The sequence below is a fragment of the Ambystoma mexicanum genome, chromosome 8 (genome assembly GCF_040938575.1).
Source record: "Ambystoma mexicanum isolate Mex_15411 chromosome 8, UKY_AmexF1_1, whole genome shotgun sequence".
Lineage (NCBI taxonomy): Eukaryota > Metazoa > Chordata > Amphibia > Caudata > Ambystomatidae > Ambystoma > Ambystoma mexicanum.
The window spans coordinates 1660833225-1660860671 of NC_090929.1; the positions used below are offsets into that span (position 1 = coordinate 1660833225).

A 27447-nucleotide genomic window follows, 5' to 3' on the forward strand; every position below is an offset into this window, starting at 1 on the left:
ACCTAAGGTGGTGAAGGCCTTGATCCATCCGACCAAGCCCTCTATCGAAACGGTCGCGGCGGCCCTGGCTCAGCCTGTGGTGGCTGCACCAGTGGTGGCGACCTCAGGGCCCAGAATCTCCCTGCCTCCTCGGAGGGAGTCTTCCTTTGTGTCCATCGATAGGACCCCCGTGAAACCCTCCGTGGGGAAGAAGGGGGGGCAGGGCGTCGTCGTAGAGTCGGCCTCAACCTCAGAAGAGGAACTGATCGAGGTCTTAAGCCACGGCCTAGGCGTGGAAGAAGGCCAGCCCGTCGGAATGGACCCCGACGCAGGTGACGACGACGACATCGTCGAGGATACCGACGGGGCCCCTGCTCGCCCGTCGGATTCCCCTCTGCCAGCGCCGCAAGACAACTCGGCGGCCATTTTGTTGGCCATACAGTCCTTATGCTCCGAGATAAGGACGAGGCTACCGTTACCGACGGAGGAACCTCTCCCGTCGGGGGATCCAGAACCGGGACCTTCTGGTGTTCCCCCTACCAAGAAAAGAAGGATCCATCCACCACCTCCTTTTCAACCGTCGCGCCCCTTCCAGCCCTCCTCCCCGTCCACCCGAGGGGATGATACGGGGACTGACACGGCAGCGACGGGTACGGACGACGAGGCATACGACGAGGATTTTCCGTCGTCGCCTCCCACCAGGGCCTCTCCGCCCGACGAGATCGGATCTTTCCACTCCATGATCTCCAGGGCTTCCGAGCTTTTCCAACTCTGCCCTGAGGAGAAGAAAAAGGAAGGCTTCCTTTATCAGCGGCGCGAGGCCAAGAGGAAGATGGTCCTCGCAGTGCCTCTGTTGGACGACATTTGGGATGAGGGCCTTTCCCTCCTCAAGAACCCTTCCACGACGCCAGCTAGAAGAGACCGGTACGAGAAAAAGTACCGGGTCCCGGACACGGCCCCCCTATGCCTCCGGGCGCAGCCTACCCCGGACTCCGTCGTCTCCGCGGCAGCCAGGAAGAAAGCGGGGGGGGGGGTGCGGCCTCCACATCGACTTCCCCGCCGGACGGCGAGGGAAAGAAATTGGATACTATGGGGCGAAGAGTCATCTCGTCGGCAGCGACGACGATTAAAGCGGCCAACGCCTTGGCTATCGTGGCCCGCTACGACAGGGAGCTCTGGTACAAGATGGCTCCCCTGCTGGATTTTCTGCCGGACGACAAGAGGGCGGAGGCCCTTGAGATCCTGCAGGAAGGTGAGGTGGCCTCGGACCACGCCATCACCGTGGCGACGGACATCGCCGACACTGGATTCCGCCAGCTGGGCAACGGTGTTTGCCTTCGACGTCGTGGATGGCTCAAAGCTACGGACTTCCGGCAGGACGTCCAGACCAGAGTCCTGGACATGCCCTTCGACGGGAAAAACCTGTTTGGGAAGACAGTGGACGATTCCCTTCAGGCCATCAAGGCGGATACTGAGACGGCCCGGGCCCTTGGAGTCCTGCAACGACGGACGCCCTTTCGGAGCGGCGGAGGCAAGGGCGCCTCCAAAGGTTCCGGCGGCGGTTTCGCTTCCTACCGTCAAGCGGCCCGCTCGTCGTCGCAAGAGGCCTACAGAGGACGAGGCAAGTCTAGCGGACCCCGCCGTCGTCGCCAAGGAGGTCAAGGCGGCAAGGCCGCGTCCAAGCAGGATTGAACCGGCCTTGGGGTCGGGCCCCCACCGAAGCGCCCCGGTGGGAGGCCGGCTGGCGGGCTTCGTCAGCGTGTGGGAGTCCATCTCCACCGACCGTTGGGTGCTGGACGCCCTGGCCCGGGGCCACGCGCTCGAGTTTCAAAGAAGGTGCCCGCGCGTCCCCCCCGTGGCCAGGAAAGAACTTCACGTCCCTCAACTTCTCCTGGAGGTAAAGGCGATGCTCAGAAAGGGCGCCATCGAACTCGTCCCAAAGAGGCTTCGGGGCTCCGGAGTCTACTCGAGATACTTCCTCGTGAAGAAGAAGACGGGAGGATGGCGCCCCATCCTGGACCTGCGACGTCTGAACAAGTTCATCAAGGCGCAGAAGTTCCGGATGGTCACCCTCCAGCACGTCCTGGGTCAGCTGGAGGAAGGAGACTTCCTATCGTCATTGGATTTGGAGGATGCCTACTTCCACATTCCCATCCTAAAGGGGCACCGCAAATTCCTCAGATTCGTGGTCCAAGGGCGTCATTACCAGTTCAAAGCCCTTCCCTTCGGACTACGGTCGGCACCCAGGGTATTCACCAAGTGCCTTGCACCGGTGGCGGCGCAGCTGCGCCGCGAGGGGATCCACGTCTACCCCTACCTGGACGACTGGCTCATCCGCGCCAAGACGAGGGAGCTCGCCGTGGTCCACACGGCAAGGACCGTCCAACTCCTCACGGACCTGGGATTCTCCGTGAACTACGCCAAATCCCACCTGGTGCCCGCGCAAGTCGCACTGTTTCTGGGAGCGAGGCTCGACACAGTGTCCCTTCTGGCCTCCCCGTCGGAGGAGAGGACCAGGACCATCTTGGGCAAGGTGCAACGGATGTTGGTGGCCGACGCGGCCAAAGTGAGGTCCATCAAGTCCCTCCTCGGGATGATGTCTTCCTGCATCTACCTCATTCCCATGTGCAGGCTCCGGATGCGCCCGTTGCAAGAATTCCTGGATGCGCGCTGGATCCAGACGACGGGCAGCTTCGAGGAAAGGATCAAGCTCGACGAGAGTTTCCGACGAGCGATACGGTGGTGGGGCACCCGCGCGCATCTGACGGCGGGCATGGACTTCCAGACCCCAGCCCACCAGGAGACTGTGACCACGGATGCCTCCCTGGAAGGGTGGGGAGCGCACACCGAAAATCTGCACGCAAGGGGACTCTGGCTCCCGACGGAGAAGTCCCTACATATCAACGTCCTGGAGCTCCGTGCAGTGTTTTGGGCCCTCAGGTCCTTCCTTCCGTCCCTCAAGGGCAAGGTGGTGAGGATCTTCACCGACAACACCACCACCATGTTTTACATCAGGAAACAGGGCGGAACCAGGTCCCCAGCGCTGTCCAAGGAGGCGCAGGACCTGTGGCATTGGGCCGTCGCCCAAGGGATTTTTCTGGTGCCGTTTCATCTGGCAGGGATAAAAAACACCATCGCCGACTCACTCAGCAGGGAGCTGCGCTCGTGCCACGAGTGGGAACTACGGCAGGATCTGGTGGATCGCCTCTTCCGACGGTGGGGCACACCCCAGATCGACCTGTTCGCGACGGCGACGAACACCAAGTGCCGGAGGTTCGCCAGCAGGTTTCCCCAGACGAGGAGCATGGGCGATGCTTTCTCGTTCCCCTGGGAGGGCCTGTTCCTCTACGCGTTCCCTCCCTTGCCTCTGCTAATCCGGCTCGTCAACCAGCTCAAGAGGTCACGGTGCAGGATGATCCTCGTCGCACCTGCGTGGCCGAGGCAGATATGGTTCCCGGACCTTCTGGACTTGTCAGCGTCCCCGCCGATCAAGCTGCCGGCGGACGCGGATCTACTCTCCAGGGAAGGAGGCGCCATCCTCCACCACGACCCGAAGTCGCTGAACTTGCAGGCCTGGCTCCTGCAGCATTAGAGTTTGGAGGATACGACATACCGGCCGATTGCAGAGAGGTTCTTGCAAAGGCCAGGGCGTCCTCGACTCTTAAATGCTACGGACACAAATGGAAGAGGTTCTCTGTCTGGTGCCACGCACAGAAGATTAACCCTCTACGGATTACGGCTCCCCAAGTACTGCCGTACCTGCTGACGCTGGCCAAAGCTGGTCTGGCACATGCGTCCATCAAGATTCATCTTGCTGCGATCTCCCGATACACCAGAACCACGGGCCGGACGTCCTTGTGGTCTCATCGTCTGGTGAAAGAGTTCATGAAGGGACTGTTCAGATCGTTCCCGCCGGTGAAGGCTCCGGCCCCGGCGTGGGAGCTCAACGTGGTGCTGACCAAGCTCATGGGACCTCCGTTCGAGCCTCTGCACTCGGCCCCGTTGAAGTTTCTATCGTGGAAAACAGCTTTTCTTGTGGCCATCACCTCCGCACGACGAGTGGGAGAGATCCAGGCCCTTTCCTGCAAGGCCCCGTACTTGACTTTCCACGACACGAGGGTAGTGCTCAGGACGCACCCCTCCTTCATGCCCAAGGTACCGTCGGACTTCCATCTCAACGAACCCTTGGTGTTACCTGTGTTCTTCCCGTCGCCTTCGTCGCCGGCTGAGAGGACTTTGCACTCGCTGGATGTAGCTAGAGCGCTGAAGTTCTACGTGGACCGCACGAAGGGTTTTCGGAAGACGTCACAACTCTTTGTGAACTTTGGACCTGTCAATCAGGGGAAGGCTCTCTCGAAGGCTTCCATCTCCAGATGGCTCTCCGGCTGTATCATGTGCTGTCACCGGTTGGCAAACCGACCGCTGCCTGGCCGTCCGAGAGCCCATTCCACCAGAGCGATCGCAGCTACCACGGCGTTCCTATCTGGTGTGCCCCTGCTGGACATATGCAGGGCTGCTACGTGGAGGTCGACGCACACCTTCACGAAATTCTACTGCGTCGACCGGGATTCCAGGGAGGAGTCCAGGGTCGGCTAAGCAGTGCTGCGCAACCTGTTCGCCTGAGGTGAGCCTGGTGAGGAGGTAAGATGCTTAATGTTGAGTTGATGTGATGCTTAATGTTGAGCCTTTGCCACCTCCCGTGGTTGTGCATGTGTGTACTGCTATGTATTCTTTATTCATGAGCATGTGAATCCATGCCAGACCCCATGCTGGAGAAGGAACAAGTTACTTACCTGTAACTGTTGTTCTCCAGCATGGGTCTGGCATGGATTCACATGCGAACCCTCCCGCCTACCCCTCTGCGGCTCTTCACTTGGTCATACTGCCACTTCACGTGCTTCCAAATCTGAAGATGGCTGCCAGAGGCGGTGCTTAGGTAGAGGGCAGTCATTGGCTGTGGTCAGTATGACGCAGAGACCAGTGATTGGTTATTACTACGAAAGACAGATCAGAAACGAAACTGATACTGGTTTTTTCTTTACCGAGGATTCCCAGCCTGACGACGGGGAATATTCATGAGCATGTGAATCCATGCCAGACCCATGCTGGAGAACAACAGTTACAGGTAAGTAACTTGTTCCTTCCATAGGTTCTCATTCGCGCCCGCCCCACCTGCCCCAATCTCCTCTTTTGCTAACATTAGTGGCAGATGGCCTCTTAACACATACATACAAGAGAAAAAATCAAAATGTATTACAAATGGAGACGCAGGAAAACTCATCTATTAGAGCTCTGTGGGGCAAAATGCATGCTGACCTCCTAATTTGCATAGGGATTGGGCCAACGGAAGTGATTTGCAAGAAAGGGACATTGCAAGGAGCATCATCGGTCTTTGATACTTGGAGGCACCATGCAAGTGACTTTAGAAGAAGTTGCCATAAGCAAGCCAAGTGGCAAATAACTTGTGTAAAATACCTAAATTGCACTATTATATACGGAGCATCTCTATAGTCATTAGCCTTTTTAGATTTGTTATGACAGTATGATAAATTAACATGAGCTCTGAATTGAATCACTTACAGAGCTGCAGGTAAGAAGACATCGTGCTAATAAATAATTTTCCCAGGATCACACACTTTAGTTAAATGCTGGAACCGTGATGTGGACAATTTAAGCAACTGAACACATCTTGGCGGGTTTAGTTGCTATAGATATCTGGTTTTGCTTTGCATTTCATGTGCTTAAATAATACTTTATTTATAGAAATGCCTCGGAGGCAAACCACATTACAAAGTAAACTAGCCTTTCATAATAAACTAGCTGTAGACCATATACATGTCATAGAAATATGTTGAGCAATAAGAGTATGGCTTTAGTTTTATTCTCCCCATCCTGCATGCAAAGTCACAATAGCATCGTGCAGACTAAGGTGACCCTAACCATGACCCATTGGGTTTTAAAGCCACAGCCCTCTCATAAGACCTGCAGCATTATGCACCCTTCTCACTTCTGAACACCCCCATTCACATTTCTTAAGGGACAAACGTCCCTGCTATTAGTTCCCCTTCCCTCCCATCAGTGTCTAATGGCTCCCATTGTAATTCTTTGTGCCAGGACAATGAGGGTGCTGAGCAGGAACACTGTGCTCGGGACCCTCATTGTCATGCCAGCGGGACACACCTTTGTTTTGGCACCCTGAGGTGTCCCACTGCCAAAGGTTCTGGTCTGGCTTTAAAAGAGCAACACTGGCGTGGGGGCACCCTACCCCCTGCTTGGTACGCCACTGCCCTGCGGTCATTGGAACTGTGCTTTCTTAGAATGCATTTCGAGGTGTGTGGCATTGGGGTTCTGGTTTTATAGCTTAACCTTCTGGCCTGAAAGCCCATCAGCAGATCCTCATTCTCTTTTGCAGGCGGCCAATCAGAGGCACTGGTGGTTTCACACTTACCTCCTCTGTGGCCTGGATCCAACGCCCTCCACCCCCACTACTTGTTCGCAGGCAATCTTGAATATATATATATATTTCTGAGGCTTGTGGAATCTGCTTAGATCACATGCTGTGCATAGGCCGACATCTAGTGGAAGCTGCGGAGTATTACAGTTTGATTTTCGAAAATGGGCGTCGACACAGGGCGTGCCAGTAATACTATCCCTAGTGTGACGTCCACTGTACCCAAGATCCCTCACGCGTCTAGGATCCTCAGATTGTTTTTTTCCGCCATACTGGTCGGAAGCATTTTGCGGAGTCCCCTGGCCTTAGCCATACTTTTGCTAAAATTTAAAAATAATAATCTATTGACGTCCTTCCCCACCCCAACGTCGAACTTCGGCACTCGACGCCGGCTGGAGAAGAAATCGACCGTCGGCTGCTGCACGACGGACTTGGGCCTCGGAAGGCCGCTGGCCTCGGCCCGGGCCTGGTAGGCCGCTAGCCTCAGCCATGCAAGTAGGGAGAGTGGGGGGTGGTACATACTCTACACTCTTCGTATATGGTGTACCTATATACATTTTCTACACTTAACAGCCCGCTGCCTCAAGGTGCATATGGAGGGTACCCCTTTTCAATTCTGCCCCAAGTGCAATCGCAAATACCCTTGGGTCGACAGGCATGCCACGTGCAATCTTTGCTTGCCGAGGGACCACCCCGAAGCGAACTGCAGAGCATGTAGTAGGTTTAAACCTAAGACACTTAAGGACCGTTCGACGAAGCGTTGGGCCCACCACGTCAGGCAGGTGGCCATGGCAGCGGAGGGCGCCTTCAGCGACGGCAGCAACGCCGTACTTTCGGACAGCGAGGGCATTACGGCGTCGAAAAACAGCGGAGCGCAAGTCCCCGACCTCGGAAGGTCGTCCGGCAGGGCGGCTATGGGGAAGACCCCCGGCGACACAAGCGCTTCACATACTACACACACTAAACACACTAAGTCCAACCGAGACTCGACGACGTCGAGTTCTCGGAAAGAGGCAGAGACAGAACGGTCCGATTCGGTGTCCTCTGGGCGCTCTCTATCTAGATCGCCGCATGACTCCAGGCAATCATCCACTCTTGCCAAGAGTGCCTCGCTCCCTAGGCTAACAGAAGTTCGATCGTCGGAAGACGACTTCCACCCCCAGGCCGCGCTCCAGGAGTCGGAGCCCGCAATTAAAGCCAGCGAGGCCCCACGCTCGAAGGACAGGGACACCTCTCCCGATCCTCGACGCCAAGCGTCAAAACTCCAGAGCCACTAAGGGACAGGGAAAACACTTTTCTACGCACGGGGAAGGGGGAAAACAGCAGAAGAAACTACCTGTACTTTCTTCCTCACCTGTGAAACACTCCACCCCCCCTAAACAGACAGACAAGCCCAGGTCTGCTGATAGGTCCACAACCAGCAAAGCTACTCAAGATAAATCCCATAGACTTGCTGGGAGAGTCATTCCCAGTTCCAAAAGATGGTCCAGTGAAGACATAGATAGGGTCATGTCAAGAATGTCTTTTTTGGCTGATTTTTATGGTAAAAATCCAGAACATTTCATCTCGTATGATCCACAAGGGGCCACACCCTCAGGCTCTACTGATCCTATCCCCCCTGAGTAAGAAGGCCCGGTTTGAAACCCCTATGAGGTCTGAACCCTTCGAGGTACAACCTTACGCAACTCCATACTCGCGGTATCAAGGAGAGGCTTCCTTTTGTGAAGACCAAGAATTTGGTATAATAGAAGAGCAAACCGGGACGGGCTACTATGGGGATGATGAGGACCATGAAGAAGAGGAGGAGGACCCGGAAACATACAGAGTAGATTCCCCGGTAGAGAACGAAGCTCCTAAATGAGGTTCTCGCTCGCGCAGCAGAACATTTCCACATTGGCACCCACGGTGTACAGGAGAAAAGGGACTTCGCAGAAGAGTTAGTGGGAGAAAGGAGGCCTGTTGCCCAGACCATCCCTATCCTTAAATCCATTCAGCGGAGAATAGATCTGTCCCTGGTGAACCCAAACCTCACCAGAACAGTCAATCCCAGGGTTGAAAAACTTTTCAGGGCGGCACAGTCTGACCCTCTCTATTTATTTATTTTTATTTTATTTATTGCATTTATTACTCGCCCAAACCCTTGGGTACCACGGCGATGTTACAGACAGGACATCTGAAGCCAGACTCCCTAGTTGTCACCAACACTCGTAAGAGGGCTGGGACACCCTTGTCTTCGTCAGAAGCTCCTCCCGACAAGGAGAGCAAAAAACTATATGGTTTCGGCAGGAAGGTAGTTAACGTCCGCCTATCAAGCCAGGATTGCTAATTCCACCACCCTGTTGACCAGCTACAACTGCCATCAGTGGGAAGAAGTCGCGGCTCTCATAGCCTCTGCTCCTGAACCATTAGAGGGCCAATTAGCTCGGATTTCCGCAGAGGGTAGAGCCGTGTCTGGTTGCATTTTGAAAGCAACCTTTGACGCCGCGGACAACGCAGGCAGATTGATAGCAGAAGGTACTGTTATCAAGAGACATGCATGGTTACGGCAGTCTGGTTTTAAGGCAGAAACACAGGCGTCATTGTTGGACAAACCGGTGGAAACCGATCTGTTGTTTGATAAGGCGGTCGAAGACGCACTGCAAAATGCCAAGGACGAATACGAGACACTCAAGTCCCTTGGCCAGTTAACCAATAAACCCTCTAACCAGAGAGGGAATAGTAATTTTCGTCGCCCACGCGGCCAAAATTCCCAGAGAGGATCTAACTATTCCCAGGGGCAGGGTACACAGTGGAACAACAACCAACAGTCTACCCAGGGTTACGGCAGAGGTAATAGGAGAGGTCGTGGTAAAGGCAGAGGCAGCCCCAGAAAAGGAGGCGGCACGCCTCCACCAAAGCAGTGACGCTCAGTTCAGGGTCCCTTCTCACGCAACCCCAGTAGGGGGGCGCATTTCAAACTTCACCCAGGCTTGGGAAGGGATCACATCAGACAGATGGGTGCTGTCAACAGTATCCACAGGATATTGTATCGAGCTACTGCAGCGTCCCCGGAACCATCCTCCACGACAAAGAGTACACTCCTTAGAACATCAGAAGATTCTCCTCGAGGAGATCGCCATTCTTCTACAAAAGGACGCGATAGAACTCGTCCCGGGACACCAGGTAAACAAGGGTATTTATTCAACTTACTTCCTTGTGCCAAAGAAAGACTTGACAATGCGCCCAGTATTGGACTTACGGCCTGCCAACAAGTATGTCAAGCCCCAAAAATTTCGTATGACCACGCTACAAGAGGTAATCCCCCTCCTAAAAAAGGGGGATTACATGGCAACCTTGGATATGAAAGATGCTTATTTTCATATTTCCATGTTCCCAGCGCAAAAAGTACTTGCGCTTCAAGGTGGACAGTCGCCACTACCAATTCAAGGTACTGCCCTTCGGGATAGCTTCAGCACCAAGGGTATTCACCAAGGTACTGGCGGTGACGGTGGCACACCTACGCAGGGAGGCAATCCCAGTGTACCCTTATCTGGACGACTGGCTCATAACGGGGGAAACCCCAGGAATTTGCAGGACAAACATTCAAAGGACTGTCGACCTCCTACACGAGTTAGGCTTCTCAATCAACGAGAAGAAGTCAAGCCTGGTGCCAAGCACCTCAAAACAATTCCTAGGAGCAATCCTGGACACCCAGGAGGGGTTGACCTTTCCTTCAGAAGAAAGAATTCGGAATATACTACTGCAAATTCCGCATTATCAGTCCGGTCAACAAATAACGGTACGCAAAGCAATGCGTTTACTGGGCATGATGGCGTCATGCATTTACCTGGTCCCCCACGCGCGCCTGCGCATGCGTCCCATGCAGGAATGGTTGGCGAAACAGTGGTCTCAGGCAAGTGGTCAGTGGGACGATCTAGTGGTCATTTCGCCAATACTGGTATAAAGCCTTCACTGGTGGACAAGAGAGAATCTCGCACAGGGGAAACCCTTTTACGATCCCGAAGTACAGGCAGTAGTCACTACAGATGCATGTCTGACGGGGTGGGGAGCTCACCATCTCCACCACACAGCTCAGGGTCTCTGGTCTCACTCAGTGGCCAAGAACCACATCAACCTGCTAGAGCTTCTGGCAGTATTCAGAGCGCTTCAGGCGTTCAAGCCCCATCTACTAAACCTGTCAGTGAAAATCCGGACGGACAGCACTACAGCCATGTTCTACCTGAACAAGCAAGGAGGGACTCGCTCGCCAAATCTGTCCAAGCTTGCCCAGAAAATCTGGATATGGGCACTCAGACGGAACATCTTCCTGTCATCACAACATGTTCCAGGGGAGCTCAATTCCCTAGCGGATGCTCTGAGCAGAGACTCCCTCCCAGAGGAACACGAATGGGTTCTTCACAGAGAGGTCGTAGAAGATCTCTTCTCTCAGTGGGGTTTCCCCACTATAGACTTATTAGCCACAAGCGAAAACAGACAATGCCCAGGATTTGCATCCAGGTTCCCCCAACCAGACTCCCAGGGGAACGCCCTGTGGATGAACTGGTCAGGGATGTTTGCGTACGCTTTTCCACAAACTCCTCATCAGGAAACTGGTGAACAAGATGAACAGGGAATCGATGACGCTCGTCCTAGTTGCTCCCATGTGGGCAAGACAACCGTGGTTCCCACACCTACGCAGGATTGCGGTGTGCAAGCCCATCAAACTTCCAGCCTGGTACAACCTATTGTCCCAGCACCAAGGTCAAACAGTGCACCAGCAACCCAACTCAATGAACCTGGCAGCATGGCTCCTGAGGTCATAGTTTGGACACCTCAATTTGCCACAGAGGTGTATGGACATCCTAAAGGAATCTAGGAAACCAAACACAAGGCACTGTTACTTTGATAAGTGGAAGAGGTTCGTTATCTGGTGCCAGAGTAGACAAATCAACCCGGTTGATTGCACTCCTTCCACTATTGTTACATACATGCTCCACCTGCTAGATGCAGGATTGGTTTTTAACTCACTGAAAGTACACCTGGCAGCCCTCTCGGCTTGCACCACTTCACATAGCAAGGTTTTGTGGTGGAAAGTACCAGTAGTTAAAGCCTTCATGGAAGGAGTAAAGAGACTTCACCCTCCTATTTCAAACCCACCACCAGGGTGGGACCTTAATGTGGTGCTAGCCAAGCTCATGGGCCCCCCTTTTGAACCCATGCATAAAAGCAGTCTCAAACACCTGACTTATAAAACGGCCTTCTTAGTAGCTATTACTTCTATAAGAAAGGTCAGTAAAATTCTGGCTCTGTCAGTGCAGGATCCCTTCTTTACCGTCCATGAAGACAAACTGGTTTTACGCACACACCCTAGGTTCTCACCTAAATTTATATCAAAATTCCATGTAAACCAGTCCATCGAGCTTCCGGCTTTCTTCCGGAACCCGCAAAGCTCGGCTGAGGTGAAACTACACACCCTAAATGTGCGTAGGGAGGTCCTCTACTATGTAAATAAAACAAGACCGCTAAGGAAAACAGATCAACTGTTAGTCTCCGTAGCTACAGGCAGAGAGGGGGATCGCGTCTCGAAAGGTGCCATCTCGAAGTGGATTATTAACTGTATCCACCTGTGTTACTCACTCTCTGAAAAGACTCTGCCTTTTACGCCAAGGGCCCACTCTACTAGAGGCATTGGGGCCACTCTGGCTTTCATTGCAAATGTACCCCTTGACACCATTTGCAAAGCAGCTACTTGGAGCTCTATTCACACTTTTACTCAGAATTACTGCATTGACACCCATTCCAAGGCAGATACACAAGGGGACAAGCGGTTCTAAGACACTTATTTGCTCATGACCCTTCTCACATCCCACCTCCTTCTGGTACTGCTTGCTAATCTTTGCATAGCATGTGATCTAAGCAGATTCCACAAGCCTCAGAAGGGATACATTACTCACCGTAATCGTATTTCTGATGCTTGTATCTGCTTAGATTCACATGCGACCCACCCTTCCTCCCCTCCGAGAGAAGGCGCATGATTGCTTGTAGTCTTACCTTTCTGTCTATCTGCTTGGATTATCTATACTCGCGCTACTCCTCATGCTACCTCATGTCAGAAAAAATACAATCTGAGGATCCTAGACGCCTGAGGGATCTTGGGTACAGTGGACGTCACACTAGGGATAGTATTACTGGCACGCCCTATGTCGACGCCCATTTTCGAGTTTCGAAAAACAAACTGTAATACTCTGCAGCTTCCACTAGATGTCGGCCTATGCACAGCATGTGAATCTAAGCAGATACAAGCATCAGAAATACGATTACTGTGAGTAATGTATCCCATATCAGCTAAACCGCAGGACAGATTTCCCCAGTCTCCTAAGGGCCTGGCTTTCAGCCTTGATCTGCACCTGCACCGTGCACTTGAGGTTACTCACTGCTTAGGTTAACACATCCCCTGCATTATTCGAATAATTAGGAGTCAGAAATAAGTCGATTAAATGCTTTTTCCTCTGCTCCCTGCCGTTGACCACCACCACCGTTATTCCATCGCAATGGTTGGCATGTGTGCGTGACCTCCGCCCCTGCCGGCAGTGGTCAAAGTGGAAAGGAACTAAAGGGTACGACGTTCCCTACTTCTCAGGGAAATCTGTCATAGTTCCCTTTCTGTGTGACCTAGAGTATCGTTCCAGGACAGTAGGAATGGTCACTTTTTTTTCTTTTTTTAAATGTTTCCCCAGCTGGGGATTTGAACCTATGCTCTGCCGGCAACAGTCCTGTGTCAAACCTCATTGTGCTGCCTCACAAGTGCTGGGTAAGCTTTGTTTATTTCAATAGACGGCTCGCACATGAAGCCCATTCCCAAGCAGTCAGGCAGCGCTCTGGGAATTGCTGTAGTGTAGGCGCTGCAGTGCTTGTGTAGGCAGAGGGGCTTGCAGGTAATGGGAGGGGCGTGCCAGTGGCTATAGCCCTGAGCATGTTATGCGAGGGGTGCGAATGCTGGGGGATTGGAGGGGGCTGCATAACGCTGCATGCTGAGGGGGGCAATGACCCACTAATAGTGGTCATTTCCATTCCTATTCTTTCACTGTGTTTTCTTCATTCTTGCGAGAACTGGTTTAAAAAACAGCATGGCAAAGGGAGGGCCCAGGTTGGAGGTTTGAACTGAAGGTGGGAGGTGGGCAGGGAGTGGGGGGGGGGGGTGTGATATGACGGTGGGAGAGAAGGGAGCAGAAAAGGGGGTGGGGCAGAGGGAATGTCTTTGCACTACTTGTTTTGCACTCTTCGACCACTGACTGTGGACGGCTTGCCTCACGGTAAGTCACCTGCCATGGCTAAGACCTCCTGTTTGGGGAAGAGCGTGGACTCCAGTATTCTCTGGCCTCCCGACTCTTGGAAACCATGTGCAATAGGCTGCGCGGTGCCCAGGCTTCCTGCATCGTCCTCCGTCCTCAGCAGGATTCACAGCAGCTGGATTGGACTGCCCGGTGCTGCTAGTGCGGGAGAGCAACCAATGAGAAGCAGCCCTGCAGGGATGTGGGGAGATGTGGGGAATACGGGGGAGGAAAAACTCTCCCCAACCCAAGATCATAAACGCGGGCGCTCACAAGCACAGGTGGCTTTACTGCCAAGTAATCGCAACCTAGTTTTCAAGCTAAGAGAATATGTTACACTTGCAAATAGTTACTGTGAATCTTAAATTTGCCCTATTCAAGAATCCACTGAAAATGCTTTATAAAAACGGAACTGAACTTGGTCAACAGCGTCGTCTTTCGCCGTTCACACATCAGTAACGCGCAATGCAGTGCGCTCTGCCTGTGCTGCGGCGGGGGCAGTGCTTCGGTTTTCCTGTTGCATTCATTTAAGAAAGAAAGGGAAGGCCAGAAAGCCTTGAGTTTGATGTATTCGGTTTTGATTGCGATGTGTCACACAACACATGAATATGCCTCAGACATTGAATGTGCTATATGCCATTTCTGCCACCTTCTGTTGCACCTTGGTTAACACATGAGCGTTTGCTGATCCTTCTTGCTCCCCTTTTGTATCTGCAGAGAGAAATTATTACAATTTATGTGACAAGCAGCCAATTGGAAGACTTCTCTTTCGCCTGTACTGCGAGACGCGGCCAGAGTTTGAGTGCTGCATTAATTTCCTGGACTCCGTGGTAAGTCCCCTAGATATATAGATGTTGGCGCTGCTTGCTGTAACACTGTGAACTCAGCTCGGTCTCTTAACATGTACCCCCGAGCCCCCCCCACCCCAGTATAATTAACCGGTCACTTTGCAGGACTTTTTGGGTTCTTTCTGATTCTCGTGTTTACGCCACTGAAGCCTTTCCATGCATTTGCTCACTATCCGAATGTCCCGTACAGCTGTTCCTCCAGTGGAACCTACTCTTCTCTCTGTTTTAATGCTCTTGTGTATAGACCAGGGATTTTAATATTGCATACAATGTCAGCAGAAGGACTGTGGCTTTTGCAGGCAAGAGAAGTCTCCACTGGGGGCGCTGCAGGTGTTCCTAGCAGTCCGGCGAAGTGGTGAAGTTCAGAGGGCCCAGATGGCTAGTACTCTTTTCCCATTCTTTGCCTCTTTTCCTTTTTTGTTTTGAAATGTTCCCCCCCCCCCCTCTGTTTACTTTAAAAAGAATATCTTAAAAACAAGAAAAGGAAAAGAGCATTGGCTGCCTCGAGGGATTGAACTTTGCCACTTCCATCTCTAGGAATATTTTTCTGTAGTTTACAGGCCGAAAGAAAGCCACCACTCCCCTTGATGTTTCTGTAGGGAAGGGGCACTAGCCGCCACAGCCGGGGACTGTGCTGGCAGGCATCTGAGGGCTTTTGCCCTGCAGTACATGGGTACTGTGAATGTTCAGCTATGCCCTTGCCTATTCGCAGCCAGCTGGTCGCTTTGCATTCCACAAAACAAAAAAAGCACTGGTGCATACGTTTGGACACAGCACTTCCCCAACTGGGCCCTTTCTTTCATACATTGTCTTTTATTTTATATTCTGCCAATCTGCTGGAGATATAACCTTACATTTCAATCAAATCGAACTGTTTTCATTGTAGGCCATACGTTTGCTTTTAAAAAAATGTTTTAATACAAAATAAGTACTGGTATGGGGGTACAAACCCAGCTCACAAATCTACATTTTTTAAAAGGTCGTTTAGTTTTCTTTTTTTTAAGTGAATTAGTTCAACAAGGAACTTCTCACCAAACAACCATAAAATACGTAAGCAATCAAACACATACACAGGTGCAATAGATATGAATTATCAATGAAGTCATCACATTAATAGTGAACACATTATTAAACATGTACATACACAAGTTTCCCTCATGGTACAATTATGAACTAATATACTGTAAAACACTTCATATACTAAATTTATCCCCCTCTAATCAGTAAAGCACAGTACCATCATGGGAACAACTTTTAAAAAGTTCAATGCAGCAAACCTCCACCCGTTTGCTTTTTGAGTTAAAATGTTTCCACACGAAACCATACCCACATGGTAAAAGCGTATAATCTTGTACTAAATGATTAAGTATATTGCACGTTGAGGAGTTACTACATGGTATTCCAGTAAAAGAAGAATAGTTTCAATATTTCCCTCTTTACAAAAGCTTTACAATTCTCTACACCAATTCGCTAACTATGAAGATTCTATCAGCATTTATGTTTAAACCCGGTAAGTCACTGCAATGCCTCACACCTGCCTTGCGACACCACATCACACTGACCGATAAAACAAGACAATGGGCCTGGCCCTACTTAAAACACACACTGAGAGGTAACATCGGCAAAGCAAGAGTGTGGTGGCAACCAAGGAGCCACATCAAGCAAACGTTACAAGTGAGTAAGATGAGAACAATGGTCAACCTTGCTCAAAGGTTTGGTAAGTATGGAACTCTTGGGCAAAGTACAGTAAAAGAGCAAATGCACACTCAAGGGAGAACCACAAAGGGGATAGAAAGTTTTCGGAGTGAAAGCTGCAGCACATGCAGGTGAAGCCATGTGAGCAAGAGGACAGTTTGAGATGGGAAGCGCACCCTATATAGAATTGGGACGATGGAGGCTAGCAGCTAAGTTGCAGTGCAAGAGTTTACTGATTTACATAAATGTACAGGAGATGTAGGGGCATCATCTGTTTGGGGTGGTGGATCCGGTAATGATGCAGGATACCGACCGTGATCCCGGTCGTGTTGCGCCTTCCAGGTCGAGGATAGCTCCTTGCGCGTTCACTTCAGGGGTTGTTTTGAGCGTAATACATCACATCATTGATTTCAACGTTTTAACACTGTGATTTGGCGTAGAAATTGAGACAGAAGAAAGCTGACCTCAAATTGTCCTTGTACCTTGTTGTGATGCCCCACACTTAGCCCCTAAAATGATCTTTTGTTCCCTCCATATGGAAAATGAGTACAGCACCTGCATATTGGTGTGCTTAGACTTGTGCTATCTTGGCCTAGAAACCGGGTGGTAACAGAATGGGAAATGGGGCTGTTGATGAACTGAATGTTTGACGTACCAAAACCGAGCTGCCTAAGCATTTAGATCAAACCTTCTGGAATACTTTGGAAAGTAAAACTAGAATTGTTCAGACACTGTTCTCATTTCAGTGCTTTGCTGTCATGTTTGTCAAACAAAAGTACTGTTTTTCATCTAATGTACCATCCTTCTAAATCGTGTACTACCTTTTTAGATGAATGTATTAGTTTACTAAGCAATGCTGTTACTTCTCGTACATTGAATATTTTTGGGGGAGACTTTAACACCTTGTGGTTCTACAGTCTTTTTGATTCCTTGCTACAGACTATATTGAACCTAAGGCCACCTCAACATGTTTGGTGGCCAATTCATATCAAAGGAAATGTATTGGATTTAATTATTGCAGGTTTCACATTTATAAACTGTGGAGTTCCAGTTTATCTTGATTGGTCTGATCTTTTTAGAATTCTGTTCTCCAAATTGACATCTAGTATTGTATACAGTGGTCATCAAAAACGATCATGAAGAATTAGTTGAAATTTCGCCTTGTGCTCCCGTCCCAACCACAGATTATTATTTCAAGATCACATTTTCTAAATCTTTCCTTTTCAACCAGTGAATTGGTGGAAGGCTTTCGTGAAATATTGTAGAATACTTTAGATGAGGCTATTCCCTTAGAATCCAAACCGATTTGACAAAAAACATGTAACGCATGGTACACTCTGACATATGCATCTACTCCTTGTTCACAAACGTGAAAAGATCTGGTCGTAGTGCAGATCAGAAGTGTAGCTGCCCACGTTGAAAACTGCATGCTTAAGAGAGGAAAAGGCTTATTAAGGAACTAATAAAAGCTTTCTTATTCTAACACTATCCCTTGAACTCATTTTAACCCAAAAATCCTTGTTGGCACTGTTCCGAAATGTGTTAACCCACTTAAATCTGTAGGTGGGTCCAGAGTGCTTGATTTGTTCGACAGTAATTTCCTCCTCCAGATTGGACTAATTTGTTTTGAGTTCAGGGAGCTCAGAGACTTTGGACTCCCCACTAGCCGCTGGCTAGTGATATTTGACTCTTGGCCACAAAAATACTAATTATGTAGATCAGAAATCCGTCCTTGCCTTCCAGGCTCCTGCCTTGCAGCCGATCATGCTCCGCTGCTACCCTCCGCCATTGCCTTCCAGGCTCCTGCCTTGCAGCCGATCACGCTCCGCTGCTACCTTCCGCCATTGCCTTCCAGGCTCCAGCCGATCACGCTCCTCTGCTACCCTCCGCCATTGCCTTCCAGGCTCCTGCCTTGCAGCCGATCACGCTCCGCTGCTACCTTCCGCCATTGCCTTCCAGGCTCCAGCCGATCACGCTCCTCTGCTACCCTCCGCCATTGCCTTCCAGGCTCCTGCCTTGCAGCCGATCACGCTCCGATGCCTTCAACCTACAGTCTTCGTTCGCTGGGCTTGCAGTCTAGCAGCCTTCTACAGTCCTCCTGCACCCTTCTACAGTCAGCGGCCCTACTCCTCTGGGCTCACTCCTTGCTGCCCGGCCCTTTTGGGCTCCTTGCCGTGCAGCCTGCTTCACTCCGCTGCCCTAAGCCCTATCCCTCGGGGCTTCCTTCCTTACAGCCCTGCTCCTTTTGTGCTTGCCCATTGCTTCCCTGCTTTTCTGAGCGTTCTACCTTGTACCCTACTGTCCTCTGCTATCCACATCAGTTTACCTTAATTATTTACTTTCAGTTATTACAGTTCCTCTGTTTCCTGACTGCTGCTCCCTTCCTTTCTTCCTTGTTTTCAACCCTCAGTTCTTTCTCCCTATCCAATCCTGTTATACGGCTTTCCCTTAATTTCCTTCTGCTAGTTTTCTATTCAACTTCCTTTTCCCTTGATTTATGTTAGTGTCTTCTCTTGTACTGTTTGTAAACCCCTTGTACAGAGCTTGTCTGTTGTTTACCGTCGGGCAACCTCTGCCCCTTCCCTTGTCGAGTTTCTACGTTGCAGACACCCAAAGCTGTTATTCCAAGCCATGAGCAAACAGTGTGGGCCTCTGTTATAGCAAACTGTGCAGAAGGTTAGAATTTTCCTAAGGTTCGTGGAATACTCTTTCCCTATATCTGCATACACCCCAAGAGGGAATTCATTCTGTACCTTTTTCCTTGCTACTCTTGCCTACTCTTCGCTCTCCTTTCTTTCCGCTGTGTGTGAACTATTTTGTCTACTTTACTTTGGCACAACCACCCAAATCCTTCCTGGGTGTCCTGTGCCACTCTTAATAGAGTGCCATCCTTGATAGGAGGTGCAGGGGGGGTGGATCAGCATGGAGGTGCATGGGGGGGGATCAGCATGGGGTGGATCAGCATGGAGGTGCATGGGGGGGTGGATCAGCATGGAGGTGCATGGGGGGGTGGATCAGCATGGAGGTGCATGGGGGGGGGGATCAGCATGGGGTGGATCAGCATGGAGGTGCATGGGGGGGTGGATCAGCATGGAGGTGCATGGGGGGGTGGATCAGCATGGAGGTGCATGGGGGGGGGTGGATCAGCATGGAGGTGCATGGGGGGGGGGTGGATCAGCATGGAGGTGCATGGGGGGGGTGGATCAGCATGGAGGTGCATGGGGGGGGGTGGATCAGCATGGAGGTGCAGGGGGGGTTGGATCAGCATGGAGGTGGATCAGCATGGAGGTGCAGGGGGGGTTGGATCAGCATGGAGGTGCGGGGGGGGGGTTGGATCAGCATGGAGGTGCAGGGGAGTGCATGGAGGTGGATCAGCATGGAGGTGCAGGGGGGGTGGATCAGCATGGAGGTGCAGGGGGGATCAGCATGGAGGTGCAGGGGGATCAGCATGGAGGTGCAGGTGGATCAGCATGGAGGTGCATGGGGGGGTGGATCAGCATGGAGGTGCAGGGGGGTGGATCAGCATGGAGGAGGTGCAGGGGGGGTTGGATCAGCATGGAGGTGCAGGTGGATCAGCATGGAGGTGCAGGGGGGGTGGGATCAGCATGGAGGTGCATGGGGGGTGGGATCAGCATGGAGGTGCATGGGGGGGTGGATCAGCATGGAGGTGCATGGGGGGTGGATCAGCATGGAGGTGCATGGGGGGGTGGATCAGCATGGAGGTGCATGGGGGGGTGGATCAGCATGGAGGTGCATGGGGGGGTGGATCAGCATGGAGGTGCATGGGGGGGTGGATCAGCATGGAGGTGCATGGGGGGGTGGATCAGCATGGAGGTGCAGGGGGGGTGGGATCAGCATGGAGGTGCAGGGGGGTGGGATCAGCATGGAGGTGCAGGGGGTGCAGGGGGGGTGGATCAGCATGGAGGTGCAGGGGGGGTGAGTCAGCATGATGGAGGTGCAGGGGGGGTGGAGTCAGCATGGAGGTGCAGGGGGGTGGAGTCAGCATGGAGGTGCAGGGGGGGTGGATCAGCATGATGGAGGTGCGGGGGGGGTGGATCAGCATGGAGGTGCAGGGGGGGTGGATCAGCATGGAGGTGCATGGGGGGATCGGCATGGGGGGTGGATCAGCATGGAGGTGCATGGGGGGTTGGATCAGCATGGAGGTGCATGGGGGGAGGTGGGATCAGCATGGAGGTGCATGGGGGTGCATCAGCATGGAGGTGCAGGGGGGGTTGGATCAGCATGGAGGTGAAGGGGAGTGAATCAGCATGGAGGTGCATGTGGGGGTGGGTCAGCATGGAGGTGCATGTGGGGGTGGGTCAGCATGGAGGAGGTGCAGGGGGGGTGGGTCAGCATGGAGGTGCAGGGGGGGTGGATCAGCATGGAGGAGGTGCAGGGGGGGTGGATCAGCATGGAGGAGGTGCAGGGGGGTGGAGTCAGCATGGAGGAGGTGCAGGGGGGTGGAGTCAGCATGGAGGTGCAGGGGGGGGTGGAGTCAGCATGGAGGTGCAGGGGGGGGTGGAGTCAGCATGATGGAGGTGCAGGGGGGGGTGGATCAGCATGATGGAGGTGCAGGGGGGGTGGATCAGCATGGAGGTGCAGGGGGGGATCAGCATGGAGGTGCAGTGGGGGTGGATCAGCATGGAGGAGGTGCATGGAGGTGGGTGGGTCAGCATGGAGGTGGGTGGATCAGCATGGAGGTGGGTGGATCAGCATGGAGGTGCAGGGGGGGGGTGGATCAGCATGGAGGTGCAGGGGGGGTGGATCAGCATGGAGGTGCAGGGGGGGGTGGATCAGCATGGAGGTGCAGGGGGGGGTGGATCAGCATGGAGGTGCAGGGGGGGTGCAATGGTGGTGGATCAGCATGGAGGTGCAGGGGGGGTGGGTCAGCATGGAGGTGCAGGGGGGGTGGGTCAGCATGGAGGTGCAGGGGGGGTGGATCAGCATGGAGGTGCAGGGGGGGTGGGTCAGCATGGAGGTGCAGGGGGGGTGGAGGATCAGCATGGAGGTGCAGGGGGGGTGGAGGATCAGCATGGAGGTGCAGGGGGGGTGGATCAGCATGGAGGTGCAGGGGGGGGTGGATCAGCATGGAGGTGCAGGGGGGTGGATCAGCATGGAGGTGCAGGGGGGTGGAGTCAGCATGATGGAGGTGCAGGGGGGGGTGGATCAGCATGATGGAGGTGCAGGGGGGGGTGGATCAGCATGGAGGTGCAGTGGGGGTGGATCAGCATGGAGGAGGTGCATGGAGGTGGAGTCAGCATGGAGGTGGAGTCAGCATGATGGAGGTGCAGGGGGGGTGGATCAGCATGATGGAGGTGCAGGGGGGGGTGGATCAGCATGGAGGTGCAGGGGGGGTGGATCAGCATGATGGAGGTGCAGGGGGAAGGAGTCAGCATGGAGGTGCAGGGGGGGTGGATCAGCATGATGGAGGTGCAGGGGGGTGGATCAGCATGATGGAGGTGCAGGGGGGGGTGGATCAGCATGGAGGTGCAGGGGGGGTGGATCAGCATGATGGAGGTGCAGGGGGAAGGAGTCAGCATGGAGGTGCAGGGGGGGTGGATCAGCATGATGGAGGTGCAGGGGGGGGTGGATCAGCATGGAGGTGCAGGGGGGGGTGGATCAGCATGGAGGTGCAGGGGGGGGTGGATCAGCATGGAGGTGCAGGGGGGGGTGGATCAGCATGGAGGTACAGGGGGGTGGATCAGCATGGAGGTGCAGGGGGGGTGCAATGGTGGTGGATCAGCATGGAGGTGCGGGGGGGTGGATCAGCATGGAGGTGCAGGGGGGGTGCAATGGTGGTGGATCAGCATGGAGGGGCAGGGGGGGTGGATCAGCATGGAGGGGCAGGGGGGGTGGATCAGCATGGAGGGTGGATCAGCATGGAGGGGCAGGGGGGGTGGATCAGCATGGAGGTGCAGGGGGGTGCAATGGTGGTGGATCAGCATGGAGGTGCAGGGGGGGTGGATCAGCATGGAGGTGCAGGGGGGTGCAATGGTGGTGGATCAGCATGGAGGTGCAGGGGGGTGGGTCAGCATGGAGGTGGATCAGCATGGAGGTGCATCAGCATGGAGGTGCAGGGGGGGTGGATCAGCATGGAGGTGCAGGGGGGAGGTGCAGGGGGGTGGGTCAGCATGGAGGTGCAGGGGGGAGGATCAGCATGGAGGTGCAGGGGGGGTGGGTCAGCATGGAGGTGCAGGGGGGTGGGTCAGCATGGGGGTGCAGGGGGGAGGATCAGCATGGAGGTGCAGGGGGAGAGCGCACGGGGACTCCTCTTTCGGCCCCTTCGTGAACCACATGCTTCGTGAAACCAGGCTGTAAATAAAGTGACATGTTTAATGTATGGCAAGACTTACATTTAGTTATATGCTAATGCAGTGTTCTGTTCAAATGTATTGCATGTTGGTATATTATATGTTCTTGTAAAGGTATCGGTTGTAACTTTTTTAGTTACTAGTGAGGAAGAGTTAAGGTTTCAACAGCGTTTGTTTGAATGCAATTTCGATGTTAGGTTTAATCCTAATATGTTAAACCTTGAGGTTTTTGTTCTCTTTTGCCCCCTGTAACAGAGGCTCGTGGTTGCGGTGATGCAGGTACCATCACCTGTCATATTTCAGGAGTTATGTTGCATTAAAGCAGCACCTTACGTTCTTGGCACTGGATTTTAAGGGTGTCATTATGCTATATATCTCCCACCACTTGTGATGCAGCAATTGTATCTTCTGACATAACCGACGATGCATGTCCTGTTCTTGTGCTACACATCATGGGGTTCCCTCGTCCCCATTGGCGGTTAGTGGGACACAGTCTCAAACACTCCAGAATGGAAGGCCACCTGCGATGTGCATCCCGGCCCCACATGCCTGGGCCTCCTTTCCAGCAGAAGATACTTGAGTTAACCATAGATAACTACCACCCACACCCCCAGTATAATTATCCTAGCTTGAAGAAAAGTAATCGATGAAGGGTAAAGACATTGTGAACTGTCCCTGCAGTTTAATGGAAGGGGCTCCTTGCATTTAGATTGTTGGCGCTTTGGTTATTCACAACTGCAACTTAACGCCTTCGTCAACCTCATGGAAAGTAATGGGCCTTCTTTGGTTTTACGGAATAGTGCCCATTAGCCTGGCCACAGTGAGGAAGCGAGTCGGGCTTGCTCCGGTGGGTCCCAAAATAGGTCCATCTCTATGTCCCAGCAGGATGACCAAAGGGACCATCAGGAGGAGAATGCTGGTTGCCTCCTCAATTCTGCTCAGGACCCTTCCAACTGATCTGCACCTTCACCAGCTCCACCCCATTTAGGGGGGGGTGACTACTTGTCTTCTCATCCTCTCTAACATAAGGCCTGAGTAACTCCTGAACATGTTGAGTCCCTCAAGAATAAGATGCCACCGGAGAGGGTATTTTTTTGTGCAATTTCTGTGATGGGGGTACATTGTGGAGCTTGGCTTGCCCACCTTCATATCCCGAATCTGTCTCTTGGTCTTGCTCCCAAAGGTTAATGTATTTCATTATACCCAAAGGGTACACCCTGCCTAGCATCCGATACAACCTAGATACAGATCTGGTCCACGGCCCCCTCCCCCCTCTTTTTTATCTAGATACTCCTCGAAGTATGCAAGCATATGCTGTGGCCTTGTTTGGCTATCGTTGTGGGTCACCCAGTGTCTTAGCCTTTGTGACAAGGTCACTAATCTGACCTTGTCAAGAGGGATAGGGACCTTTCTCAGCCTGCGGGAGGCCTACCAGGGTGGAAGCCAGTGCAAGTCCTACCCCAAGGGGTTTAAGGGGGTGTTGGCAGTGGCTTGGACCCCAATTTCTGTCACCTTCCCAAGTGCCTGTTTATTTGCGTGCAGTGCAAACTTGCATCACCCCATGCCTCTTGAGAAGGATGATGGCCAAGTTTTATCTTCCTTTCCTAGAAGAAAAACTAATTGGCAGCAGTATGCAGAGAAGCCATCGGTGCCCCACGCTATCAGCCTGCAATCCTATGAGGCCCCGAATCAGCAAGGAGAGTGAACATGTGAGGAAACTGAGCTTACATGGATGCTTGACATGCTGTTCACTACTCCCCAGCACCGGCAAGCAGAACAGCAGTGGAGAGTAGATAGGGGCACAGAAGAGGGTACAGCTGTACCGGATGGTGAGGAGGAGAGGGGTGGGCAGCATCTAGTGAGTCGGTGTCGTGAAGGGCGACTTGATACCCTAAGTGTTGAGGCAGCAAGTAGGGCTAAAAATCACAAGCCTCTTTTGTTTTGACCTAACTTATGCTGGAGCCTGAGACTTTTATGAATTCATATCTGATCACACCCTTTTCAGTCTCAGAGATGATTCAAGGGTTCTCGTTTTGGTTTTCAGGGCCTTAGGGCCTTCCCTTTCTCTCGTATCTAGAAAGCACCAACCCACCCTAACCCAGGCGTCCCTATTCCGCAGGCAGTATATGCAGATGATTGACCTCTACATTCTGACTTCTGCTACAATGGATAGCCTAAGGGACAGAGGCCTTCTTTGTCTCATCTCCCTCACTGACTGCTTAGACTGACAAAACACTCTCCAGTGGGTAGTAGTCTAAGAAAGGGATGATGGGTTGTGCCTCTGTCTATCCAACTCGGTCTTTGTCTTATGTCCACATGCTCCTCCCCTCTCACTCGGATGTTTCCCACTTACTACTCTCCTCCCTTCAACTCCACCCACCTAATCTTCTACTCCTCATGGTCTCGTGAGGATATCTCAGGGGCAACGTACTCACCTTGGAAACATGGGGACACGGAGCAACACGGGTTCGACCCCCCGGGTCTGCGCTTCGAAACCTCCTGGGTATTAAGTGCTTTATAAATAACCTATCATATCACATCTTTTTCTGTACCTCTGATGTTTCACTCCTTCCAAGTCTTGCCTCCACGCTTCGATTTTACAAGTCCCTGCTCCACACCAGAACTATCACTCCACCCAACTTTCTATTTAAACACCCTCCTTTCAATCACTCGAGCACCTCACATGCACATTCTCTCCTAAACACACTTGCCATTTTTTCCCGAACACTAACAACGCAGTATCACTTGCACTCACCAACGTCTCGCAAAGAATAAAGTACCCCCTCAGTCCACCTTCATTCCTCCTGCTGGTCTCTTGGTCTGCACCTCCTCTGACCTCAACTGAACAACACACAACTTCTTGCTTCCTCGGGTGGCTTTTAACCCTCTCCTTATTCTCTAATTGGACTGTTGTCCTTGTGTACCCCTGCCCGGGAGGTATTACATACGTCTTCATATAGTTCATTAAGCCCTGCTCCCTTTCCCTGTGTGGTTGTACAGTGTCCCAGTTAATGTTGGGGGCAGCCAGGAACCTCTCACCACACCCCTAAGAGAAGAGAATTCCAGCCTTTGGTGTGGGGGGAGTAATTGCTACAGACTATGGAAGGTCTGAACATAACTCAACAAGTTAAGTTTCTAACTCACAACTTTGGGATATACCTTGACTAGTAATTTTTGCTTCACCAATACATTTGTGTTGGTACTGCTTAACAACTCTGATCATTGCGGCATACCATTCCCATTTGGTGTAGATGACAACACCGGCTGCTAGGTTTGGTTGGAAATCTTTCTCTGGGCACCATGCACCCCGTCTTTGAACCCATTTCCCTTTCCACTCTAAAAAATACAAGCCAATCATAAACCATCATAGAAACTCGCACCAAGCACTTCGCAAAAATATGTCAAAATCCTAAATGAATTGGGAATTCACAACTTTGGTACACTGCCTTATTAAGCTCGGAAAAACTCTTGCAAAGAACGAAAAGGGAATGGCTCCGATCCAAACCCCAAATTGATCTGAATAATTTGAAGAGTAGAAAGAACCTATTAAAACAACTGAAAATAAAAAGAAGAAACCTATGCCAAGAAGATGTTCTCATTAGCAAACCTCACAGGAGTGGGTTCAGGTTCTTGGGTCTGTCAACATCTCGCTATCTGACATGGAGGCATTTCCCGCCAAATCTAAATCTTTGGGTCATGTAAAGACTGTTGTTGGGCCACAACAGCAAAAGAGTTTGCCAGGCTTCTGGCACCGGCTCTTCCAGGGCTTCTGAATGTATCTTACCATTCGGAAGAATCCCTTTGGGAATTTTATATTTGTTGTGATGCTTCCACTATTAAAGGAACCCAAGCTGTGTCCCATGGATCCGGTCAACGGTTGACTGATATCTAGGCTTCCCTATTGCGTGGAGCAAGTAAACAGGCGGTCAGATGAGGAGACCGTATTGATGATAACTTCCTTGGCAGATGACATTCAGGTGTTGTCAGGCAGAGGCAAAGCAGCGGCCTTGATCTTTCTCAATCTTTCTGTGGCCTTCGATATGGATGCCATTCCATTTTTCTTTTATCGACTGTTGGGTATGGGAATCAACAATAAACCTGCGGCTTGGGTTGTGTAGTTTCTCCATGATCTCTTCCAATCATCGCAACTTGGAGGCTTTGAATCTCTAACCTCTTGTGAAAATTTGAATGTCTTTATTGAGCCCGCTTCGGCCGTCAGGCCTTTGGTGTATCAGAGTTGCAAATATGAGAGCTTAAAACCATTGAACGAACACAAGGAGAATAACATGAAACGTAAGCATGTAAATATATGCAATGATTAATAGATCTCTTGAGTATTCGCACTCTTTTCGCACGCTTTTCAAGTAGCAAATGTTTTAAAAAAAATAAAATGTGAGTTGGCTATGTTCGCAATAGGATAGACGATTGACTTCCAGAATAATGCATGTGTTTGTCTAAACATCTCGTACAAAATAAACGGAGCAATCTTAGTCTAAGCTAAACTGGCTGTGTGAACTATGAATGGTCAACCACAATTTTCAAATTAGATGGAGCCTTTGCCAGGTTATTACAGATGCTCCGAAAATGGGGGAGATTTCTTTCACTGTATCCTTCGACAATAGTCTGTTGCCAGAGGAACTCCATTCATTAATCTATAACCTGTAAGGAATTTCAAGCCAATGCCCCACTTTCTGGTGTAACCAAGCTAACAACTTTACTTCTTCGAGCTTCTCTGGGTTCATTTCTTGCGGGCTTCTCCACATTGACGATGAATGTATTTCTCTTACCGTGAATTAGTTTGCTTATTTTGCGATTTGCAATCGCTGGCATTTGAGCTTTTTGTAAACGAAGAT

General features: G+C 51.7%; 1 protein-coding gene across 1 annotated transcript in view; it reads left to right on the forward strand.

Annotated features, from left to right (window-relative positions):
• The window catches only part of GRK5 (G protein-coupled receptor kinase 5), a 555873-nt gene that overhangs the window by 328722 nt on the left and 199704 nt on the right, over nucleotides 1-27447 (forward strand). Inside the window, exon 3 of the mRNA XM_069611930.1 lies at nucleotides 14458-14570. Coding sequence (XP_069468031.1) covers nucleotides 14458-14570 — 113 coding nt within the window. The remainder of the gene's footprint in view (nucleotides 1-14457; nucleotides 14571-27447) is intronic.